At 64.7% G+C, this 18830-nt stretch overlaps 1 protein-coding gene across 9 annotated transcripts in view; it reads left to right on the top strand.

Moving 5' to 3' along the window:
- Window positions 1–18830, top strand: part of TNS3 (tensin 3) — a 146098-nt gene that overhangs the window by 58117 nt on the left and 69151 nt on the right. For 7 of the 9 annotated variants that reach the window (XM_066354229.1, XM_066354236.1, XM_066354230.1 and 4 more), the window contains 2 exons: window positions 14604–14656; window positions 16322–16493. In XM_066354229.1, coding sequence (XP_066210326.1) covers window positions 16344–16493 — 150 coding nt within the window. In that variant the 5' untranslated portion in view covers window positions 14604–14656; window positions 16322–16343. Of the gene's footprint in view, window positions 1–7060; window positions 7182–8436; window positions 8526–14603; window positions 14657–16321; window positions 16494–18830 lie in introns of those variants that run through there. The other 2 variants (XM_066354233.1, XM_066354234.1) reach the window with 2 other exon arrangements.

Here is an 18830-nt window from a genome sequence, read left to right as displayed (position 1 = left end):
GACTGAGATCTGGGGAAACCGTGTCCCACTCGGGGGACACACCTGGACAGAAAGACTGAGATCTGGGGAAACCGTGTCCCACTCGGGGGACACACCTGGACAGAAGGACTGAGATCTGGGGAAACTGTGTCCCACTCGGGGGACACACCTGGACAGAAAGACTGAGATCTGGGGAAACCGTGTCCCACTCGGGGGACACACCTGTACAGAAGGACTGAGGTGGTGGCGAGGCTCTGGGTCGTGTGCTTCCTTGTGAACGGGCGTCCCCACCAGCCCCTTTTGTCTCCTCGCAGTGGTGACCGGCAATGGTCACTACTGGCCAGCCCTCTCCCGGAGGCCCAGGGGTGTGGGGGGGCTGATGGCCTGTCTCGCTGGGTCGAGGGTCGAGCCACAGAGCGTACATTACGGCCTGAATCCGGGGGCAGTGACCATCAATCAGCTCGGTGACTTTGGACCAAGATGCCGTTTTCCGATCTTTACGACAGACTTGAAAGAGGACTTCACTTCGCAGGAAAAGGCAAACCCTCCTTAGTCACCTGTGGGAGGTGCTGGGGGAACCAGCTCATTCTGAGTAAGACGAGGCCATCGAGCGTCCAGCCTCCTTCTCCTGTGCTGAACGGACCTCGGGGTTAAACATTGATGAGGGAAAGTTCTGTGTCATGACGACTTCTGGGTGACAGACGCTGAGAAAGTGAGAGAGAGAGAGATGGTGCCAAGTTTCAGATCACTCTCGGCCGTGACCCTCGGTCCTTCTCCACGGTCACAAACGGAGGCTGGCCGGGTCCTGAGGGGCCTGACGGGAGCGGGGGGGCAGGCTGACTGCCCCCTGGGCCAAGCCCGGGCCAGAAATCAGCCGGCGTCCCACCAAGCCCGGACCCGTCCACAGCTCACGGGAAACGCAGGCCCAGGGCTCAGCCTGAAACATTTCCGAGTCTCAGCAAATTCCGGACGGGGGAGGGGGGGGAGTTCTCTACTCGGCCAGAAGCACCCCAATCATTTCCAAATAAATTGTAATAGGAGGAGGGAGAGTGCATCCCCGCTAATGAACCAAAGAGACGTCCTAAGTAAACACTGTGTGTGACTTGATTTGAATCCTGTTGCAAATAATCAGATGGGGGTGGGGGGTGGGGGGAGCCCGGGCTCGCCCAGGGGGCGTGGAGTCCAGACTGTCGGCATCTGGAAAGACACCGGGTCTTCTGCTGGACAGATGGAGTGTTTCCCTGAACACCAGCTGAGTTCATCAGCACGTGACACAGATGTGATACATTGTTTTCTGAAACATCAACGTTTTCTCCATAAAAACAACAACAACACAGTCCTGTTTTAAACAGTCATTCTGCCTCAAGGGCTGGTTTCCAGTGAAGCCAAGAGCATTCCTGTCCCCCTTCCTCGGGAAACACTCGTTTTTCGGAAGGGCGTGTGGCGGATTGCTCGCAGGAAGAAGCCGGGCCATGTGGCGGATTGCTCACGGGAAGAAGCCGGGCCGTGCGGCGCCCGTGTCCAGAGAGGGACGGTTCTGATTCAATGTCATGGAGAAATTGAAACACAAGGAGCTAAGAAAAATGGACTTGGGTGTGTGTGTGTGAGGTAGTGAGCTCCCCGTCCAGTGGAGGCTGACGTCGCTGCGGTGCTGTTTCTGAAGGTGGCTGGGACTTGGGACAGGGACAGGGACAATGAGGGACGCTGTAACAAGCCCGCGTGGCATGCGGGCCAACGGGTCCTTGGTTCACACCCAGCAGCGCGCAAGCCGTTTGAGTCGGCGGTTCTCAAAACGCGGCCCCGGACCAGCAGCCTTGGTATAAACTGGGGACATTGTTTCCCGCCAGCCTGACCCGTGGAGTCAGGAATTCTTGGGGGGGGGGAAGCAGACCTCCCTTTTCATGAGTCTCCAGGGTGATTGTGATGCGGGGTGACGTGCGGACACCCTGTTCTGGGAGGGGGTGTCCTCCTGGCTGGGCCCTCGGGGCCGTCCTGGTGGTGTGCGGGAGTCGGGCCCAGGGGCACGTGGGTTTGGGGAGCTTCCCGGAACGGCCCCTCGTTCCCCTCCCTCCCAGGCAGACCGCTGGGGTGTCCTGGTCCCCAGAATGTGGTTCCGGTTCTAGAACGTGCGGTCCTGCTCCGGAACACGGTTCTAGAACATGCGGTCCTGCTCTGGAACACGGAACACGGTTCTAGAACGTGTGGTCCTGCTCCGGAACACGGTTCTAGAACGTGGGGTCCTGCTCTGGAACACGGTGGCTTCCTGCTGTGGAACCACGTTTTTTTCAGAACCCGCCTGGGGGCAAATCGAAGGAAGTGTCAGCTGGGGTGCACCCCCGGGAGGGGGCGCTCCGTTGGGAGGGAGGGGTCGCCACGCTGACCTTGCAGGTCATCGTCAAGGCTCAGCTTCCCCCCCCCCTGCGGGGTGGGCGTCCTTGGCCCGAGTGACCAGGGTCCCGTACCACACCGGTTCGACCCCACGAGCCTGTGGTTGGCATTCTTGTCATGATGTTATGGCGACAGAGTCTCGTGGGGACGTCAGAACCAGCACAGTTTCCAGATATTTCTTCACGGAAGCAGAGATTGCGTGAGCTCCAGGGTTTTTTTGTTTTGTTTTGTTTGTGTATTTTTCTGAAGCTGGAAACGGGGAGAGACAGTCAGACAGACTCCCGCATGCGCCCGACCGGGATCCACCCGGCACGCCCACCAGGGGCGACGCTCTGCCCACCAGGGGGCGATGCTCTGCCCCTCCGGGGCGTCGCTCTGCCGCGACCAGAGCCACTCTAGCGCCTGAGGCAGAAGCCAAGGAGCCATCCCCAGCGCCCGGGCCATCTTTGCTCCAATGGAGCCTTGGCTGCGGGAGGGGAAGAGAGAGACAGAGAGGAAGGAGGGGGTGGAGAAGCAAATGAGCACCTCTCCCATGTGCCCTGGCTGGGAATTGAACCCCGGTCCCCCGCACGCCAGGCCGACGCTCCACCGCTGAGCCAACCGGCCAGGGCCGCTCCAGGTTTATGCAGATGAGGGTACAGCCCGTCCTCATCAGCTGTGGATTTCCTGTTTGCCCATCTGCCCGCTCGCTACAATGTATCTCTGAAGCCAGCCTGAGGTTCAACAGGCCCGTCTGCATCCTTAAGTCTCAGAGTCCTTAGGTGAGGTGTATTTAGTGCTGTGGTTTTATTGTTTGTTTGTTTGTATTTTTGATGATTTCATTGCTGGAAGTGGCCGCAGCTGTGGTGTTACGGGGTGGTCACTGTGTTCACAGTGACTTATCAGAACATCATGACGGCAGCTGATTAGGTGTTGATTAGGTACTAGTTAGGTGTTGATTAGGTATCACTTAGAGATTGATTAGGTGTTGATTGATTAGGGATTGACTAGGTGCTGATTAGTGGTCTTCGGACTTAAGTCTGAGAGTCCTTATGTGACGTGTATTTAGTGCTATGGTTATTTTTTGCTTGTTGGTTTTGTTTTTTTTTGTATTTTTGTGCTTTTGTTGGTGATTTCATTGCTGGAAATGGCCCCAACAGTGCAAGATGGCCATCCTGTGTTCACAGTGACTTATCAGAACGTGATGACATTCTGATTAGGTGTCGATTAGTGACGGCTTAGGTGTTGATTAGGTATCAGTAAGGTGTTGATTAGGTATTAGTTACAGATTGATTAGGTGCTGACTGATTTGAGACTGATTAGGTGCTGATTAGGGGTCTTTGGACTGCTCCATTCTTACCACCTAAGAACTATCTTTTTCCCTGACTTGTCATCTGTCACAGAGGGCAGACCCGAGCCCAGGGTCTGACCGCCTCTCTGTGACCGTGGTGGGACAGTTCTCTCTTAAACCCGAGAGGCAGGAAGCAGGACAGGCCCAGCCGGGAGGATCGTGGCGGAGGGCTGACCGGTCCTGATGGAGGGCTGGCCGGTCCTGGCGGAGGGCTGACCGGTCCTGGCGGAGGGCTGGCCGGTCCTGGCGGAGGGCTGACCGGTCCTGATGGAGGGCTGACCGGTCCTGGCGGAGGGCTGGCCGGTCCTGGCGGAGGGCTGACCGGTCCTGGCGGAGGGCTGACCGATCCTGGCTCCTGGACAATAGCATAGTTGCAATGCTGACAAGCTGCCATGGTGGCCGGAGCTCAGGGCCCCATCCCAGCTCTGCCGCACCCCCCAGCTGTGTGACGTCGAGCCGGTGGCCGCCCCTGGCCTGGCCTGGTCCTCAGCTCCCTGTGGCAGAGTGGGTGGGGATGGTCAGAGGTCCCCGCTCAGGGGGTGAGGGAGCCGTGGGAGATGGTGCTGGGACGGCTCTCGGTGTCTCCGTGGGCAGGAGTGCTTGTGGGTGTGCACTGTTGAACTGTCCCTGTCCTCCACACGGTGACAGCAGTGACGAGGGTGGAGGGGGCTGGCATGGAACAAGCCCCCTGTTTGCTATCCCCTCCGTCCGGCCTGGCATTTAAAAATGGCCAGAAGTTGGCGGTGGTCACAGAACCAACTAACTCGCAGGATCCTGAGAGGTGATTCTCAAGTGTTAAACTGGAGCATCTCCTTGTGTCTGGAGACAGGAGAGCCGCCCCCGTCTGCGTGGCCCCGCCCCCATCTGCCGTGGCCCCGCCCCATCTGCCGTGGCCCCGCCCCCATCTGCCGTGGCCCCGCCCATCTGTCTGAGTCCAGCCCAGGGGCTGGGGTCCCCCTGCCCAGTCTGCACACAGGGTGCACCCACAGTGAACCCTCTAGAAGTCCCTCTGGGCTTCCTCACGCTGCTGTGAAAGCTGAAGGAAGCTTACAGATAATCTGAGCACATCCATCGTCCGGGTTTGCCTGTGTCCTGGCGCTGTCTCCGGCCCCTGATGTAGTCCAGAGCTCTGGGGACGTGGGCGCTGGAGGCTTGGGGTGCAGGGGGGGTCTGTGCTCACGGCAACAATAGAGCTTTCTCTGGAGCGTCCCGGGTCGCTGGTTTGCATGAGGTCTCGTGAGCCCCTGGCAGGAGCCCATGTGTGTGGCGTGAACAGGTTTGGGAGCGGACACGCGGGCTCCTGGTCGACCTCCAGGGTGACGGGGAGGCTGACGAGGACCGTGGAGCGTCCAGTGAGTGGAGTGGGCAGCGGGCGTTCTCTTCCAGAGCACATGGACTGACTGGCTGAGGGCCAGTGAGTGGAGTGGGCAGCGGGCGTTCTCTTCCAGAGCACATGGACTGACCGGCTGAGGGCCAGTGAGTGGAGTGGGCAGCGGGCGTTCTCTTCCAGAGCACATGGACTGACCGGCTGAGGGCCAGTGAGTGGAGTGGGCAGCGGGCGTTCTCTTCCAGAGCACATGGACTGACCGGCTGAGGGCCAGTGAGTGGAGTGGGCAGCGGGCGTTCTCTTCCAGAGCACATGGACTGAGCGGCTGAGGGCAGGCTTGTTGGGCAGCTCGCTGACCTTGTTTACTGGGGGAGGACCAAGGGGGGGTTGAAGACAGGCTGAGCACCCATCGAGGGTGGTGAGGACCAGACCACCCACGTGGCTTTCACCGTGACGTCAGCGTGTCTGTCCACTCTTGAATGTGACCCCTGTCCGGGCAGCAGTCACGGCCGCACTTGAGGTTTTCTGTCTCTGTCTCTCTGCCTCTCTCTGTCTCTGTCTCTTTATCTCTCTACCTCTGTCTCTCTCTGTATCTCTCTGCCTCTGTCTCTTTATCTCTGTCTCTCTTTATCTCTCTCTCTGTCTCTCTCTGTATCTCTCTGCCTCTGTCTCTCTTTATCTCTCTCTCTGTCTCTGTATCTGTCTCTCTGTCTCTCTCTGCCTCTGTCTCTCTCTGTCTTTGTCTGTCTCTGTCTCTCTGTCTCTGTTTCTGTCTGTCTCTCTTTATCTCTCTGTATCTCTCTGCCTCTGTCTCTCTTTATCTCTGTCTCTCTCTGTCTCTCTGTTTCTCTGTCTCTCTTTATCTCTCTCTCTCTGTTTCTCTCTGTCTCTGTCTCTCTGTCTCTCTCTGTTTCTCTCTGTCTCTGTCTCTCTGTCTCTCTCTGTATCTCTCTGCCTCTGTCTCTCTTTATCTCTGTCTCTGTCTGTCTCTCTGTCTCTGTCTGTCTCCTGGCAGGTTTGCCCAGAGTGGGGCGTGTGTCCCCACAGCCACAGAGGGTCTGTGCACAGGACATGCTGGGAACACAGCTACTGAAGTGACCACTCAGTGTGTTGGCGTCCTCGCCGTGGCCTCTGCCGACGGGCCTGATGTGCAGACCTCAGGACACCCAGACGTGAGGCCTGAGACCTCCTGTTCCGTGTCCAGTTCAGAGCCGGCCTCAGTCCGCGGGATGGCACGGAGACTCACCTGACGCAGGAACCGTGCCCGTGTCAGGAAGGACAGCGGCTTCTTGTGGGGGCCTCTGCTCCGCTCGACGGCGGTGCACCCCCCTCGCTGCACCCTGGCCGCGCCCTCCGCCCTCACGTCCTGCGGGCTGCTGGGTCTTCTGGCCCCGTGGCTCCGCCTGGATGCTGTCCTCTCCTGCTGACCTGGACCTCTGAGTGTCCAGTGACCGGTTACTTCAGCTGCACACAGGTGGGGGCACCTGGGAAGCCTCTGTGGTCCCCACAAACTGGCAAGTGTCCAGCCAGTGCCCCCCTTTTTTATTTGGTCTGCGGGAATCTGGGAGCCAGGGCTCCGTGGTGTGGGGACTGAGCAGAGGTGGACGCCCCTCCCCCCATCCCTGGCCCAGCGCCCCGTGCTGACCTTGTGTTTGTTCCCTGGTTTTGTGTCCCTCAGAGAAGACAGAAGAGGGAGGTGGCAGGTGGCACCAGGTACCTGTCAGGCTCTGGGGTACAGGCTGAGCCCCTGCCATTCTGGGGGCCCACAGCAGGTCTCTGCCCTGCGGGGGCTCCGGGGGACACACGTGTGCCCCGTTCCTGCGCTGTGGGGGGCGGGCCGGGCTGTGGGGGGGCCGGGCGCTCAGCCCCCGCTCCGGGCAGCCCTTCCTGGTGTCCCGGCGCCCGCCTCCGCCAGCGGCTGTCCCTGCCCTGCCCGGCGTGCAGGCATGCGTGCTGCGCTGTGGGCCGGGCCTGCTGCTGCCGCCCTGGGACCTCCCTGCTCGGGGCAGGGCGGGCAGTCCCACCTGCTGGCCGGCTCCTGCGGCCACGTCAGGCCGGCGCAGGGAGGGGGCCCCAGACGGGAGGCGGGAAAGGCCCGCGGCAGCCGGAGGAGGGAGCTGCTTCTGCAGGAGAAGCCCGAGGCCCCTTCCCAGCGCAGTGAGTCCCGAACCGGAGGCTGTGGTGGGCGTGCCACGCGCCCTGGCCCCCAGGGGCCGTGTCGGGAGCCCTCTGTGTGCGCACGCCCCTGCAGACGGCTCTGAGCGCCTGCCATGGGCTGCCCGGGCCCCCGGGGGCGGCCTCGGCCCTGCCAGCCACTCTGTGGACAGCAGGCGTGCTTGTGGGAGTGCTATGCTGGGGACGTCCCTTCCTCCTGCGTCCCGCCATATGGCTCAGGGTTCCCCGGGTCCGGGAGACGGGCGCTCAGGGGCGGGCTCTCAGCCTGGACCCGCCTGGCTCTGCGTGAGCTCGGGGACAGGGTGACGTTGCTCAGGGTCCTTCCCGGGCGACTCCTGCCCCTCAGCGCTCACGGCTGCGGGTTTTTAAGAGCATTAAGAAAACAGTTCCAGGTGGGCGTTCCTGACTGTGAACGCGTCCACAGGCTTCGCGTTCTGAGAGGGGCAGCGGGCAGCCGGCTGTCTGACCGTGGACAGTCACGCTCCCTGTCTGCCTTCCCCCTCTGGCGTGGGACCGGGTGGTCTCAGCGGGTCACCTGACCATTGAGACCGGTGGGGACACTGGAGGTCAGGGTCCCTCCCCGCCTGACGCCCGGAGGCGTGTGCTGTGACCGGGTGCTGTGACCAGCTCCTGCCCGGGTTTCCTCCACCAACTCTGCAGCAGCCCCCTTCCCAGGTCAGGAAACTGAGTCACGGGCTGGTCACCTGAGTCCCCAGGGTCAGACAGCCGGGAAGCTGGAGGGGGCGGCTGGAGCCGGGCGCTGGGCTCGAGGGCGTGTGCGCCTGTGGCTGGCACCCTCCCCCCACACACACACACTCTGCGTGAACGAATGAACGAGCACGTGAGTTCCCTCGGGTCCGTCAGCGGTGGCGGCTGGCCGTGGCCTCTGAGACCAGCCTCGGGGAAGGTTCCACGTTGACTTCCTCTGCGTCTCCCTGGGGAACCAGGTGTCTCAGCGGTCTGTCCCCAGCCCGCTGCCCGGCCTGCAGAGAGGTCGGCTCCCTGCCACCAGGCCCCCGGCGGGCAGCCCGGCTTCCTTGTCAGTCAGGCTCCGGTTACGCAATGTCCCCTTTGTTCCTTTTTACGGAGCAGTTCACACGGCGGCTCAGAGCCGCTCCGCCCGCCCAGAGCAGCACACAGCCGGGCCACTCGGGGAAGCTGGCGTCCCCACCACGCTCCCGGGCCCTGCTGGGAGCCCCACAATGGCACCTGCAGAAGGGCTTCCTCTGCTTCTCACCTGGAAGCCGGAGAGGGCGGGGGCAGGCCGGGAGCCGGGGCCAGCCCACCAGCCCTGCAGCCCAGGGGCCCGCCGCTGCCCGTGCCCAGGTGAGCGGGAGCGAGGGGGCGGCCGGCGGGCGTGGGGACAGCTCCCTTGCCGAGGTCGGCTCTGTGCCTGGGGCTGCCCGGCTGCAGGTCTGTGTCCTCGGGAGGTGGGGATTCTAGGTACGTAGCCTGGACCCCAGCAGGCACTGCAGCTGGACACTCCCCCCCCCCAACCCTCCGTCACTGAGCAAAACCCCGGTGTCCCGGGTGGGGAGCCAGACCAGGGGGTGGCAGTCCCAGAGCTGTCTGCTGTGGGTGCTCACCTGTGGCTGTTCTGAGGATGGTTCTTCCCAAATGACCCCCCCACACCCCCCATCTCAGATACTCCATATGTTACAGCCTTGCTTTTCACTGCACTTCTGTTAGGAGACACGTCTGGGTCAGCCAAGCCAATCCTCAAAGTCCAGCTAACTAGGTGTTTGTCACTGAAATGTGAGAGCAGTACCCTGGTGCCAGACCATCCCTCCAACAGTGGGCATCCGCGGTTGGATGATTCCTTCATCCTGCCGACCCGCGTCCTGCGCAGACGCCGCTGAGCTGCTTGTAGGGGCCGGGCAGGCGGGCGTCTTCGCGGGGGATGCAGAGCTCAGATAGGAATCCACAGGGCTGGTCGCTTCTGTGCAGATGAGGTCTGGGCATGAAGAAGACCACGGTACGTGGGACATGTAAATGGGGCGGGGGATTAGGGCCCCCTCGCTGGGAGAGGCTGTTTGAGCCAATCGGAGTCAGCCAGGGGAGGCTGGCACAGGAGGGTGCGGAGCACTCAGGCCCCGCGTGGAATGTGCAAAGGCCCGGGGGCAGGAGGGAGTAAACTGTACTGGGGGACTACAAGGAGGGCTAAGGGGCGGAGGCTGGCTCACCCGGGGCCTCGTGGGCCAGGCCGCGTCCCTGCCCCTCACCCGGTGGCAGTGGACATGGGAACTCTGCTGTTGCGTTGACTGGGACAGGCATGAGTTGCTGCCGTGCATGTGCACGCGTGTTTGTGCATCTGCATGCACATGTGTGTGTCTTCAGGATGCAGCACCCACCAGTCCCCAGCACGTGACACTGCCCACTGATTGACCCTCGCCGGGCACTTCCCCCTGTGTTCCTGTGTCCTCTCACCCATCTCGGTTCCCGGGGGTCACATGAGAGCAGGTCACGTGACGGGGGGAGGCCGTTGCTCACGCTGGCCCGGCTCTGACCCAGGGCGGCCGTGCACAGGCTGCGTCGTGTCCACCTTGTGTTGTGCCCGAGGCCCCAGCCCGCCCTCCCCCCGGGGGTGCAGGACTCTCATTACTTGTCCTCAGAGCCAGGCCTTCAGCAGTGGTGGTCAACCTGGTCCTTACCGCCCCCTAGTGGTGGTCAGCCTGGTCCCTACCGCCCCCTAGTGGCGGTCAGCCTGGTCCCTCCCTCCCACTAGTGGTGGTCAGCCTGGTCCCTCCCTCCCACTAGTGGCGGTCAGCCTGGTCCCTCCCGCCCACTAGTGGCCGTCAGCCTGGTCCCTCCCGCCCACTAGTGCTGGTCAACCTGGTCCCTCCCGCCCACTAGTGGTGGTCAGCCTGGTCCCTCCCGCCCACTAGTGGTGGTCAGCCTGGTCCCTCCCTCCCACTAGTGGCGGTCAGCCTGGTCCCTCCCGCCCACTAGTGGTGGTCAGCCTGGTCCCTCCCGCCCACTAGTGGCGGTCAGCCTGGTCCCTCCCGCCCACTAGTGGTGGTCAGCCTGGTCCCTCCCTCCCACTAGTGGCGGTCAGCCTGGTCCCTCCCGCCCACTAGTGGCCGTCAGCCTGGTCCCTCCCGCCCACTAGTGCTGGTCAACCTGGTCCCTCCCGCCCACTAGTGGCGGTCAGCCTGGTCCCTCCCGCCCACTAGTGGCCGTCAGCCTGGTCCCTCCCGCCCACTAGTGGTGGTCAGCCTGGTCCCTCCCGCCCACTAGTGGCCGTCAGCCTGGTCCCTCCCGTCCACTAGTGGTGGTCAGCCTGGTCCCTACCGCCCACTAGTGGCCGTCAGCCTGGTCCCTCCCGTCCACTAGTGCTGGTCAGCCTGGTCCCTACCGCCCCCTAGTGGTGGTCAACCTGGTCCCTCCCGTCCACTAGGGGGCATTCCAGCTTTCATGGTGGGCGGTAGCGGAGCCACCAAAGTATAAATAAAAAGGTAGATTTAACTATAGTCAGTTGTTTTATAAAGATTTATTCTGCCAAACTTAGCGAAAATTCGACCTAAAGTACTTGGTAATTATTATTACATGCTTTAACTTGCTGTAACTCTGCTTTGTAAATTTTACAAAGTAAAGTGACTTCCCTACTTTATAAATCACCATGACTGTGGAACCGGTGGGCGGTTAGAAAACTTCACTACTCACAGAGATACAGAAGTGGGTGGTAGGTGTAAAAAGGTTGACCGCCCTGGTCTAAAGGAACCTGGTGTTGTCGGGACAGCCTGACCGCGTGTCCGCCCCACCCGGCAGAGCACCTGTGTGAGCCCCGCCCGCCCCCTCGGCACGGGCCAGTCACGGAGGACAAAGCATGTCCCTCACAGGGACGTTGAGCCAGCATGGGGCACTCAGGGCCAGCCACGGGTCAGGCAGCGGGCCTGGGGGACGGGGCCCTGCACGGGGTGACTGACAGGGCCCTCAGGGCCCCACGTGAACAGCGGCCGACCCCACCTGTCCTGCGTGGTCCCCGGCCCCAGCTGACACAGGGACTGTGGCCCCTGCCCTGGAAAGGTGAGGGTCACAGGGAGCAGAGGGACAGAGTCAGGTTTGGACCAGACGGTTTCAGGAGGAGCTGACCCCTGTGCAGCGCTGAGCCAGTTTTTCCCGAGGTGTCCTGACCCCTGTGCCGTCCAGCCCGGCCTCCTGCCCGTGGGTCACACCCTGGGACCTGTGCTCTGGGCTGTCTGCTGTTAGAGTGGTTTGTGTTGGACGCCACACCTCCGGGGACACTGTCCTTGTGGAGAGACGGCCACATGGGCCTCAGGCCGCAGCTGCAGAACCGCTGTGGTGTCTGTTTCAGATACAAAGGTGACCTCGTTAGCAGCAGACATGAGGGTCGGTCGTGTCAAACGTCCGTGGACCGCGAGCGCTCAGGGCCGGTGCCGGGAGGGGTAAATGCTCCCTCTGCGCTGACCTGGGGACGAGTGGACGCCAGAACCAGCGGGCCCTCTGAGCGCGGGCATCACAGCTGTCGTTCTGTCTGAAGGGACAGCTGCCAGGGAGCCCAGTGAGTCGGGTCCGGGGCCTCCCGGAGCTCCAGCCTGAGGAGCTCGGGGCCACCAGCCGCGGGACCCGGCAGTGCGGGCACACGGCCTGTGAGGGGCCGTGTGTGACCTCATGGCTGCTGGCACACTGCGCGCCCTGTGTGACCTCACGGGGAAACAGGAGCACTGGGCGGACGCAGGGAACAGGAGGTGGAGCCGTGCCTGTCCACTGGGGATGGCGGTCCTCAGACACGGTCGTGTTTGCCGTCACCCTGTTGGCTTAAACCCGGCAGAGTCCGGTCACGCCGACGGGGACGTCGTGATGTGCTGGGACTGGGGATGTGGTCACTGGGAGGCGGGGGGATGTGGTCACTGGGAGGCGGGGCAGCTTGGGGCCGTGTCCGGCCTGCGACCCCGCGGAGGCCCCTCTGCACGGTGACGACACAGTGACTCGCGTGGGCCGGGAACGGTCCAGTTCCGAATGTTTGGTGGCTCCCTCACGGCCTGCCGTCCGGGAGGGCAGCTGCGTTCAGTGACAGGAAGTGACCCCCCCCCACGGCTGGGGAGGAGCAGGAGGCCTGGGTGCTGCCCACTGGGAGCCGGACGCCCTCTCAGCTGACCCTGCGGCCTGCGCCTCCCCCCTCCCGTGACGGACGTGACCCGTGTCCTAAGTAGAAAGGAAAAAAGTAATGCACGCAGAAGAGGAAATGTAAGAGAATGTCCCAGGGACAGACTGCGGCCTGCGTGTGCCCAGGGGAGCGTGCATCATGGACTCCGCGCCGTGGCCGTCCCGCGTCACCGCTCCGTGCCCGCACAGCCGTCCCCGTGTGCACGGCCACGCGGGTGCCCGGTGGACGCGTCTGCCTGGGTCAGCCCGGGTGTGTGGCCGCTGTGACTGACTCATGTCGCAGAGCGCCCCTCCCCCACAGCTCTGCGCACTCGTCCAGTAATTCCCTCGGGACACATTCCTGGCGCTGCTCGGTCACATGCGTCAGACCTCTCAGCACACTGACCAGCTGACCTCTGAGATGGTTGACGTTTCACCAATACTCAAAAAAAAAAAAAATACTAAGTCTTTGTTTTAACCTCGGCTGTGCTGTTAGGCAGAGTGCCTCCCTGTTTGGAGTCCGTCTAGTCTGAGCCATCAGGTTTGGGGGCAGGGCCTGGGGACACCCGGCCGAGTCCGTGTGCAGCCCCTGGTGACAGCACGGGGCGGGGGGGGGTCTCTGGTCAGAGAGTGGGGGGGGCAGTCCTTCCTGCCCGTGGGGGGCGCGTTCTGTGCTGGTCAGGGCTCTGACCACTGGTGGGGTCCTCTCTGTCTGGCCCGGACACTGAGCAGACGCCACGATGAGAGGAAAGGTCTCTGCCGGACAAGGGCCAGCTGGCCAGTGTGGACACCCCAGGGCAGCTGGAGGGGCGCCGTGAGAGTCCGTCTCAGCTCGGCCTCAGCTCAGGGCCTGTGTGTTGTCGAGAACGCAGGGACGTGTGTCTTGTTGGTCCCTGAGGTGGCCTTGTTCATGCTCTGTCCCTTCTCGGGAGCCCAGGTGCCCGAGGGGGGCACGCCAGGGGAAGCTGGGGGTCAGCTCCTGTCTGACACGGGGCGCTGTCCACCAGGACAGGCTCTGCGCTCCTGTCCACAAGGCCCAGTGTCCCCCACCGGCTGTGTGCCCACCCGGGCTGGTCCACAGAGCAGGGGCCCCAGACACGCAGTGCCTGGGGACGTCCCCCAGGAGGCAGGAGAGAGGAGTCCAGGGTCAGCACGGGCAGCCGGGAGAGCGTGGGGGCGTCGCCTTGCCTCTGCCGTCCCTGACAGCCCCTTGTCACTGTCTGAGCCTCGGTTTCCCAGTGGGGTCATCCCCTGAAATAGTGCTGTGTAGCCTAGTGTCTGCACATACACACGTGTACACACACACGCATGCGCACACACACATGCACATACACACGTGCACGCGCACACACGCATGCACACACATGCACACGCACGTGCACATACACACGTGCGCGCGCACACGTGCACACACACGTGCACACGCGCACACACATGCTCACACGCACACACGCGCACACACACACACACACACACGGAAGGGCTGCACCGCCCGGAGCTTCCCTTCCTGTTGGGTGGGCTTTAAGGAGCTGGTGTAACATTCTCTCACGGTCGGAGCTGGTTTTCTCAGGCACCACTGACCACAGGCTTGTGTGTGTGTGTGTTTCTGAAGTGAGAAGTGGGGAGGCAGACAGACAGACTCCCGCATGCGCCCGACCGCGATCCAGTTGGCATGTCCACCAGGGGGCGATGCTCTGCCCATCTGGGGCGTTGCTCTGTTGTGACAGGAGCCACTCTAGTGCCTGGGGCAGAGGCCACAGAGCCATCCCCAGTGCCCGGGCCATCTTTGCTCCAATGGAGCCTTGGCTGCGGGAGGGGAAGAGAGAGACAGAGAGGAAGGAGAGGGGGAGGGGTGGAGAAGCAGATGGGCACCTCTCCTGTGTGCCCTGGCCGGGAATCGAACCCGGGACTCCTGCACGCCAGGCTGACGCTCTACCACTGAGCCAACCGGCCAGGGCCACAGTGGTGGTGTTAAGCGCTGAGGCACCTCCTGTGTACAGACAAGGTCACAGACACCGAGGTCCTGGCCCCCCCGGGTCGTCTCCCTGTCCCACCCTGGAGCCTGTCCCGCCGATGGGTCATGGGATTGTGACACTTGTCCTGGGGCCGAGATTCCCAGATAGACCGGAAGTCCTCCCAGCTGATAAGATGGGCTGACAGTTACCGGCGTGACTGTGCATGTGCGATCATTAAACCGCAGGACAGCTGATCCCTCCCTCCGCTGGGCTTTGGGGCGTCTGGACGGGGAGGGGCAGGGCGGGAGGCTGCAGACTGACCCGTGTGTGTTTTTATTCGCAGGCTCCGGGGGGTCCCTCACTGTCTGCGTCTCTCTGCTCTGACAGACCATCCAGGTGAGTGTCCAGCGCCCTCGCTCCCTCGGCCGTGGGTGTGCTGGTCTCGGTCAGACCTCACAGGGGAGGCCGGCTTGCTGTGAGTCTGTCCAGTTTGTGAAGTCGATGCTCAAAGGTGACGCGTGTCCCATGTCACGTCTCGCCTGGATGTCATCTCCGGCATTAGCCGCCCAGGTCCCAGAAAACACGATCATAATTGGTGAATTTTTACGGAGTCCTGAGCCGTGAGGGTGAGAGGGTGGTTTTGGGGGCGTGTGTCCCAGACTGCTTCTGCCACGTGCAGTCACCCTCGTCCTGTCGGCGTCAGACCGGGCACCCGCGGGGACGGACACACTCGCGCGCGCCTCACCCGGACGGCCCCTCGAGGGCCAGGAGCTCGAGGGCTGGGGAGGCACTTTATTTATGTCAGTGACAGCGATCAAGGACATAGGGCTGGAAACTAAAGAGCAACCCAGCTCTTTGGCCACCGTGTCTGGGGCACGAGTCGTGGAGGGTCAAAGCGTGGTTATGGTCTGTATTTGAACCCTGATTGGAACGAAACGACTTCAGAAACCGAGTCTGTGCGTTTGGATTGTGGGTGACTTTGCTGCTGACAGGTGTTTCTGAAATGGGTCTTTATCTCTTAGGGTTTGCAGTGCTTGTAAACGAGAGGACAGGACAGGCAGGGGACAGCAGGGGCGTGTGAGGAGGGTGGCCGGGTGTGTGTGGAGGCTCTCACCCCGTGTTGTGTGTGTGGAGTTTTCCAGAACGAGGAGGGAAACCCAGGTAAGGAGAGTAGTAAACAAACCACAAAGCGGGCGGCCGGGTCTTCATGGACCAGAACGCCGTCCCCCGGAGTCCCGCCTCCCTGTGGCTTCCGGGCGGGCTGTCACCACCTGGAGGTGACCGTGCCACCTCTCCCTGGACTCTTCCCTTTCGTCCCGGACGCCGGCCTCCTGGCAGGGCTCCCCGCAGCCCCGTCCGTGATGGGCGCCTTGTCCCGCCTGCTGCGCCCGTGCCTCCCCCGTGCCTCCCGTCCGCCGACCGGAGGGCCTTGGCACGTCTCCTGCTCCTCCGACACCCCGTCCCCTCACACCTGTGCCTTCCCCGTGCCTCCCGTCCGCCGACCGGAGGGCCTTGGCACGTCTCCTGCTCCTCCGACACCCCGTCTCCTCACACCTGTGCCTTCGTCTCAGGCGACAGCGGCCCTAGCCCCAGCCGACCCCTCCCGGGCTCTGTCCGCAGGGGCAGCAGCCTCCTCCCCGGCCTGTGGGCCCCCCCCACCTGCTCTGGGGGTTACCTGCCCACAGGAGGCACACGGGCACCGCCCAGCTTTGGCCAGGATGCCGCTGCCTCTGCCCCTGCCTGGGGCTGAGCCACCGGCGAGGGCTCTGCTCCCCACAAAGCCCGGCTCTGTCACTCACGCCTCCCCTGAGGCGCCCCCCTCGCGTGTCCCCAGGCCGTGCGCAGGGCCGCGGGCCTCTCCTGTGTGTTTGCTGGGAGCAGCCGGCAGTTCTGGCCACAACCGTGGGGGACACTCAGGTAGAACGTCTGTGATAGGGCCGCACGCAGCACGTGGGCGCAGTGGGTCCCCGAGGCCTGTCCTGGGGTTCCATGTGGACCCGTGAGCCTCCCCCCCACGTTGCTGCGCCTCCTGGCCCGACACTGAGCAGACCCCTCTCCTAGGGCGGCAGCGCCAAGCCCCAGCATGGAGGACGGCCGCGAGCTGGACCTCACCTACATCACCGAGCGCATCATCGCCGTGTCCTTCCCCACGGGCTGCTCCGAGGAGTCCTACCTGCACAGCCTGCAGGAGGTGACGCGGATGCTGAGGTCCAAACACGGGGACAACTACCTGGTGAGCAAGGCCGGGCGTGGATGGTGAGGGCGGCGTGGACGGTGAGGGCAGCGTGGACGGTGAGGGCAGCGGGCGTGGACGGTGAGGGCGGCGGGCGTGGACGGTGAGGGCAGCGGGCGTGGGGACGGTGAGGGCAGCGGGCGTGGGGACGGTGAGGGCAGCGGGCGTGGGGACGGTGAGGGCAGCGGGCGTGGGGACGGTGAGGGCAGCGGGCGTGGACAGTGAGGGCAGCGGGCGTGGACGGTGAGGGCAGCGGGCGTGGACGGTGAGGGCAGCGGGCGTGGGGACGGTGAGGGCAGCGGGCGTGGACAGTGAGGGCAGCGGGCGTGGGGACGGTGAGGGCAGCGGGCGTGGACGGTGAGGGCAGCGGGCGTGGGGACGGTGAGGGCAGCGGGCGTGGACGGTGAGGGCGGCGGGCGTGGACGGTGAGGGCAGCGTGGACGGTGAGGGCGGCGGGCGTGGGGACGGTGAGGGCAGCGGGCGTGGACGGTGAGGGCAGCGGGCGTGGGGACGGTGAGGGCAGCGGGCGTGGGGACGGTGAGGGCGGCGGGCGTGGACGGTGAGGGCAGCGTGGACGGTGAGGGCAGCGGGCGTGGGGACGGTGAGGGCAGCGGGCGTGGACGGTGAGGGCAGCGGGCGTGGGGACGGTGAGGGCAGCGGGCGTGGGGACGGTGAGGGCGGCGGGCGTGGACGGTGAGGGCAGCGTGGACGGTGAGGGCAGCGGGCGTGGACGGTGAGGGCGGCGGGAGTGGACGGTGAGGGCAGCGTGGACGGTGAGGGCGGCGGGCGTGGACGGTGAGGGCGGCGGGCGTGGACGGTGAGGGCGGCGGGCGTGGACGGTGAGGGCGGCGGGCGTGGACGGTGAGGGCGGCGGGCGTGGACGGTGAGGGCGGCGGGAGTGGACGGTGAGGGCGGCGGGCGTGGACGGTGAGGGCAGCGTGGACGGTGAGGGCGGCGGGCGTGGACGGTGAGGGCGGCGGGCGTGGACGGTGAGGGCGGCGGGCGTGGACGGTGAGGGCGGCGGGCGTGGACGGTGAGGGCGGCGGGCGTGGACGGTGAGGGCGGCGGGAGTGGGCGGTGGGGGCGGCGGGAGTGGACGGTGAGGGCAGCGTGGACGGTGAGGGCGGCGGGCGTGGACGGTGAGGGCGGCGGGCGTGGACGGTGAGGGCGGCGGGAGTGGACGGTGAGGGCGGCGGGAGTGGACGGTGAGGGCAGCGTGGACGGTGAGGGCGGCGGGCGTGGACGGTGAGGGCGGCGGGCGTGGACGGTGAGGGCAGCGGGCGTGGACGGTGAGGGCGGCGGGCGTGGACGGTGAGGGCGGCGGGCGTGGACGGTGAGGGCGGCGGGCGTGGACGGTGAGGGCGGCGGGCGTGGACGGTGAGGGCGGCGGGCGTGGACGGTGAGGGCGGCGGGCGTGGACGGTGAGGGCGGCGGGCGTGGACGGTGAGGGCGGCGGGAGTGGACGGTGAGGGCGGCGGGAGTGGACGGTGAGGGCAGCGTGGACGGTGAGGGCGGCGGGCGTGGACGGTGAGGGCGGCGGGCGTGGACGGTGAGGGCGGCGGGCGTGGACGGTGAGGGCGGCGGGCGTGGACGGTGAGGGCGGCGGGCGTGGACGGTGAGGGCGGCGGGCGTGGACGGTGAGGGCGGCGGGCGTGGACGGTGAGGGCGGCGGGCGTGGACGGTGAGGGCAGCGGGCGTGGGGACGGTGAGGGCAGCGGGCGTGGACGGTGAGGGCGGCGGGCGTGGACGGTGAGGGCAGCGTGGACGGTGAGGGCAGCGGGCGTGGACGGTGAGGGCGGCGGGAGTGGACGGTGAGGGCAGCGTGGACGGTGAGGGCGGCGGGCGTGGACGGTGAGGGCGGCGGGCGTGGACGGTGAGGGCAGCGGGCGTGGACGGTGAGGGCAGCGGGCGTGGACGGTGAGGGCGGCGGGCGTGGACGGTGAGGGCAGCGGGCGTGGGGACGGTGAGGGCAGCGGGCGTGGGGACGGTGAGGGCAGCGGGCGTGGACGGTGAGGGCAGCGGGCGTGGGGACGGTGAGGGCAGCGGGCGTGGACGGTGAGGGCAGCGGGCGTGGGGACGGTGAGGGCAGTGGGCGTGGGGACGGTGAGGGCAGTGGGCGTGGACGGTGAGGGCAGCGTGGACGGTGAGGGCAGCAGGCGTGGACGGTGAGGGCAGCGGGCGTGGTGGGGACGGTGAGGGCAGCGGGCGTGGGGACGGTGAGGGCAGCGGGCGTGGGGACGGTGAGGGCAGCGGGCGTGGACGGTGAGGGCAGCGGGCATGGCCTTTCTGTGTCCCCGGTGCCACCGTGTAGAGTGGCCCTCCTGCTCTGGTCACGGG

This window comes from Saccopteryx leptura, chromosome 12 (assembly GCF_036850995.1).
Source record: "Saccopteryx leptura isolate mSacLep1 chromosome 12, mSacLep1_pri_phased_curated, whole genome shotgun sequence".
Taxonomy (NCBI): Eukaryota; Metazoa; Chordata; class Mammalia; order Chiroptera; family Emballonuridae; genus Saccopteryx; species Saccopteryx leptura.
The sequence above is the reverse complement of the archived record's forward strand: the minus strand, read 5'-3'. Positions and strand labels throughout refer to the sequence as shown.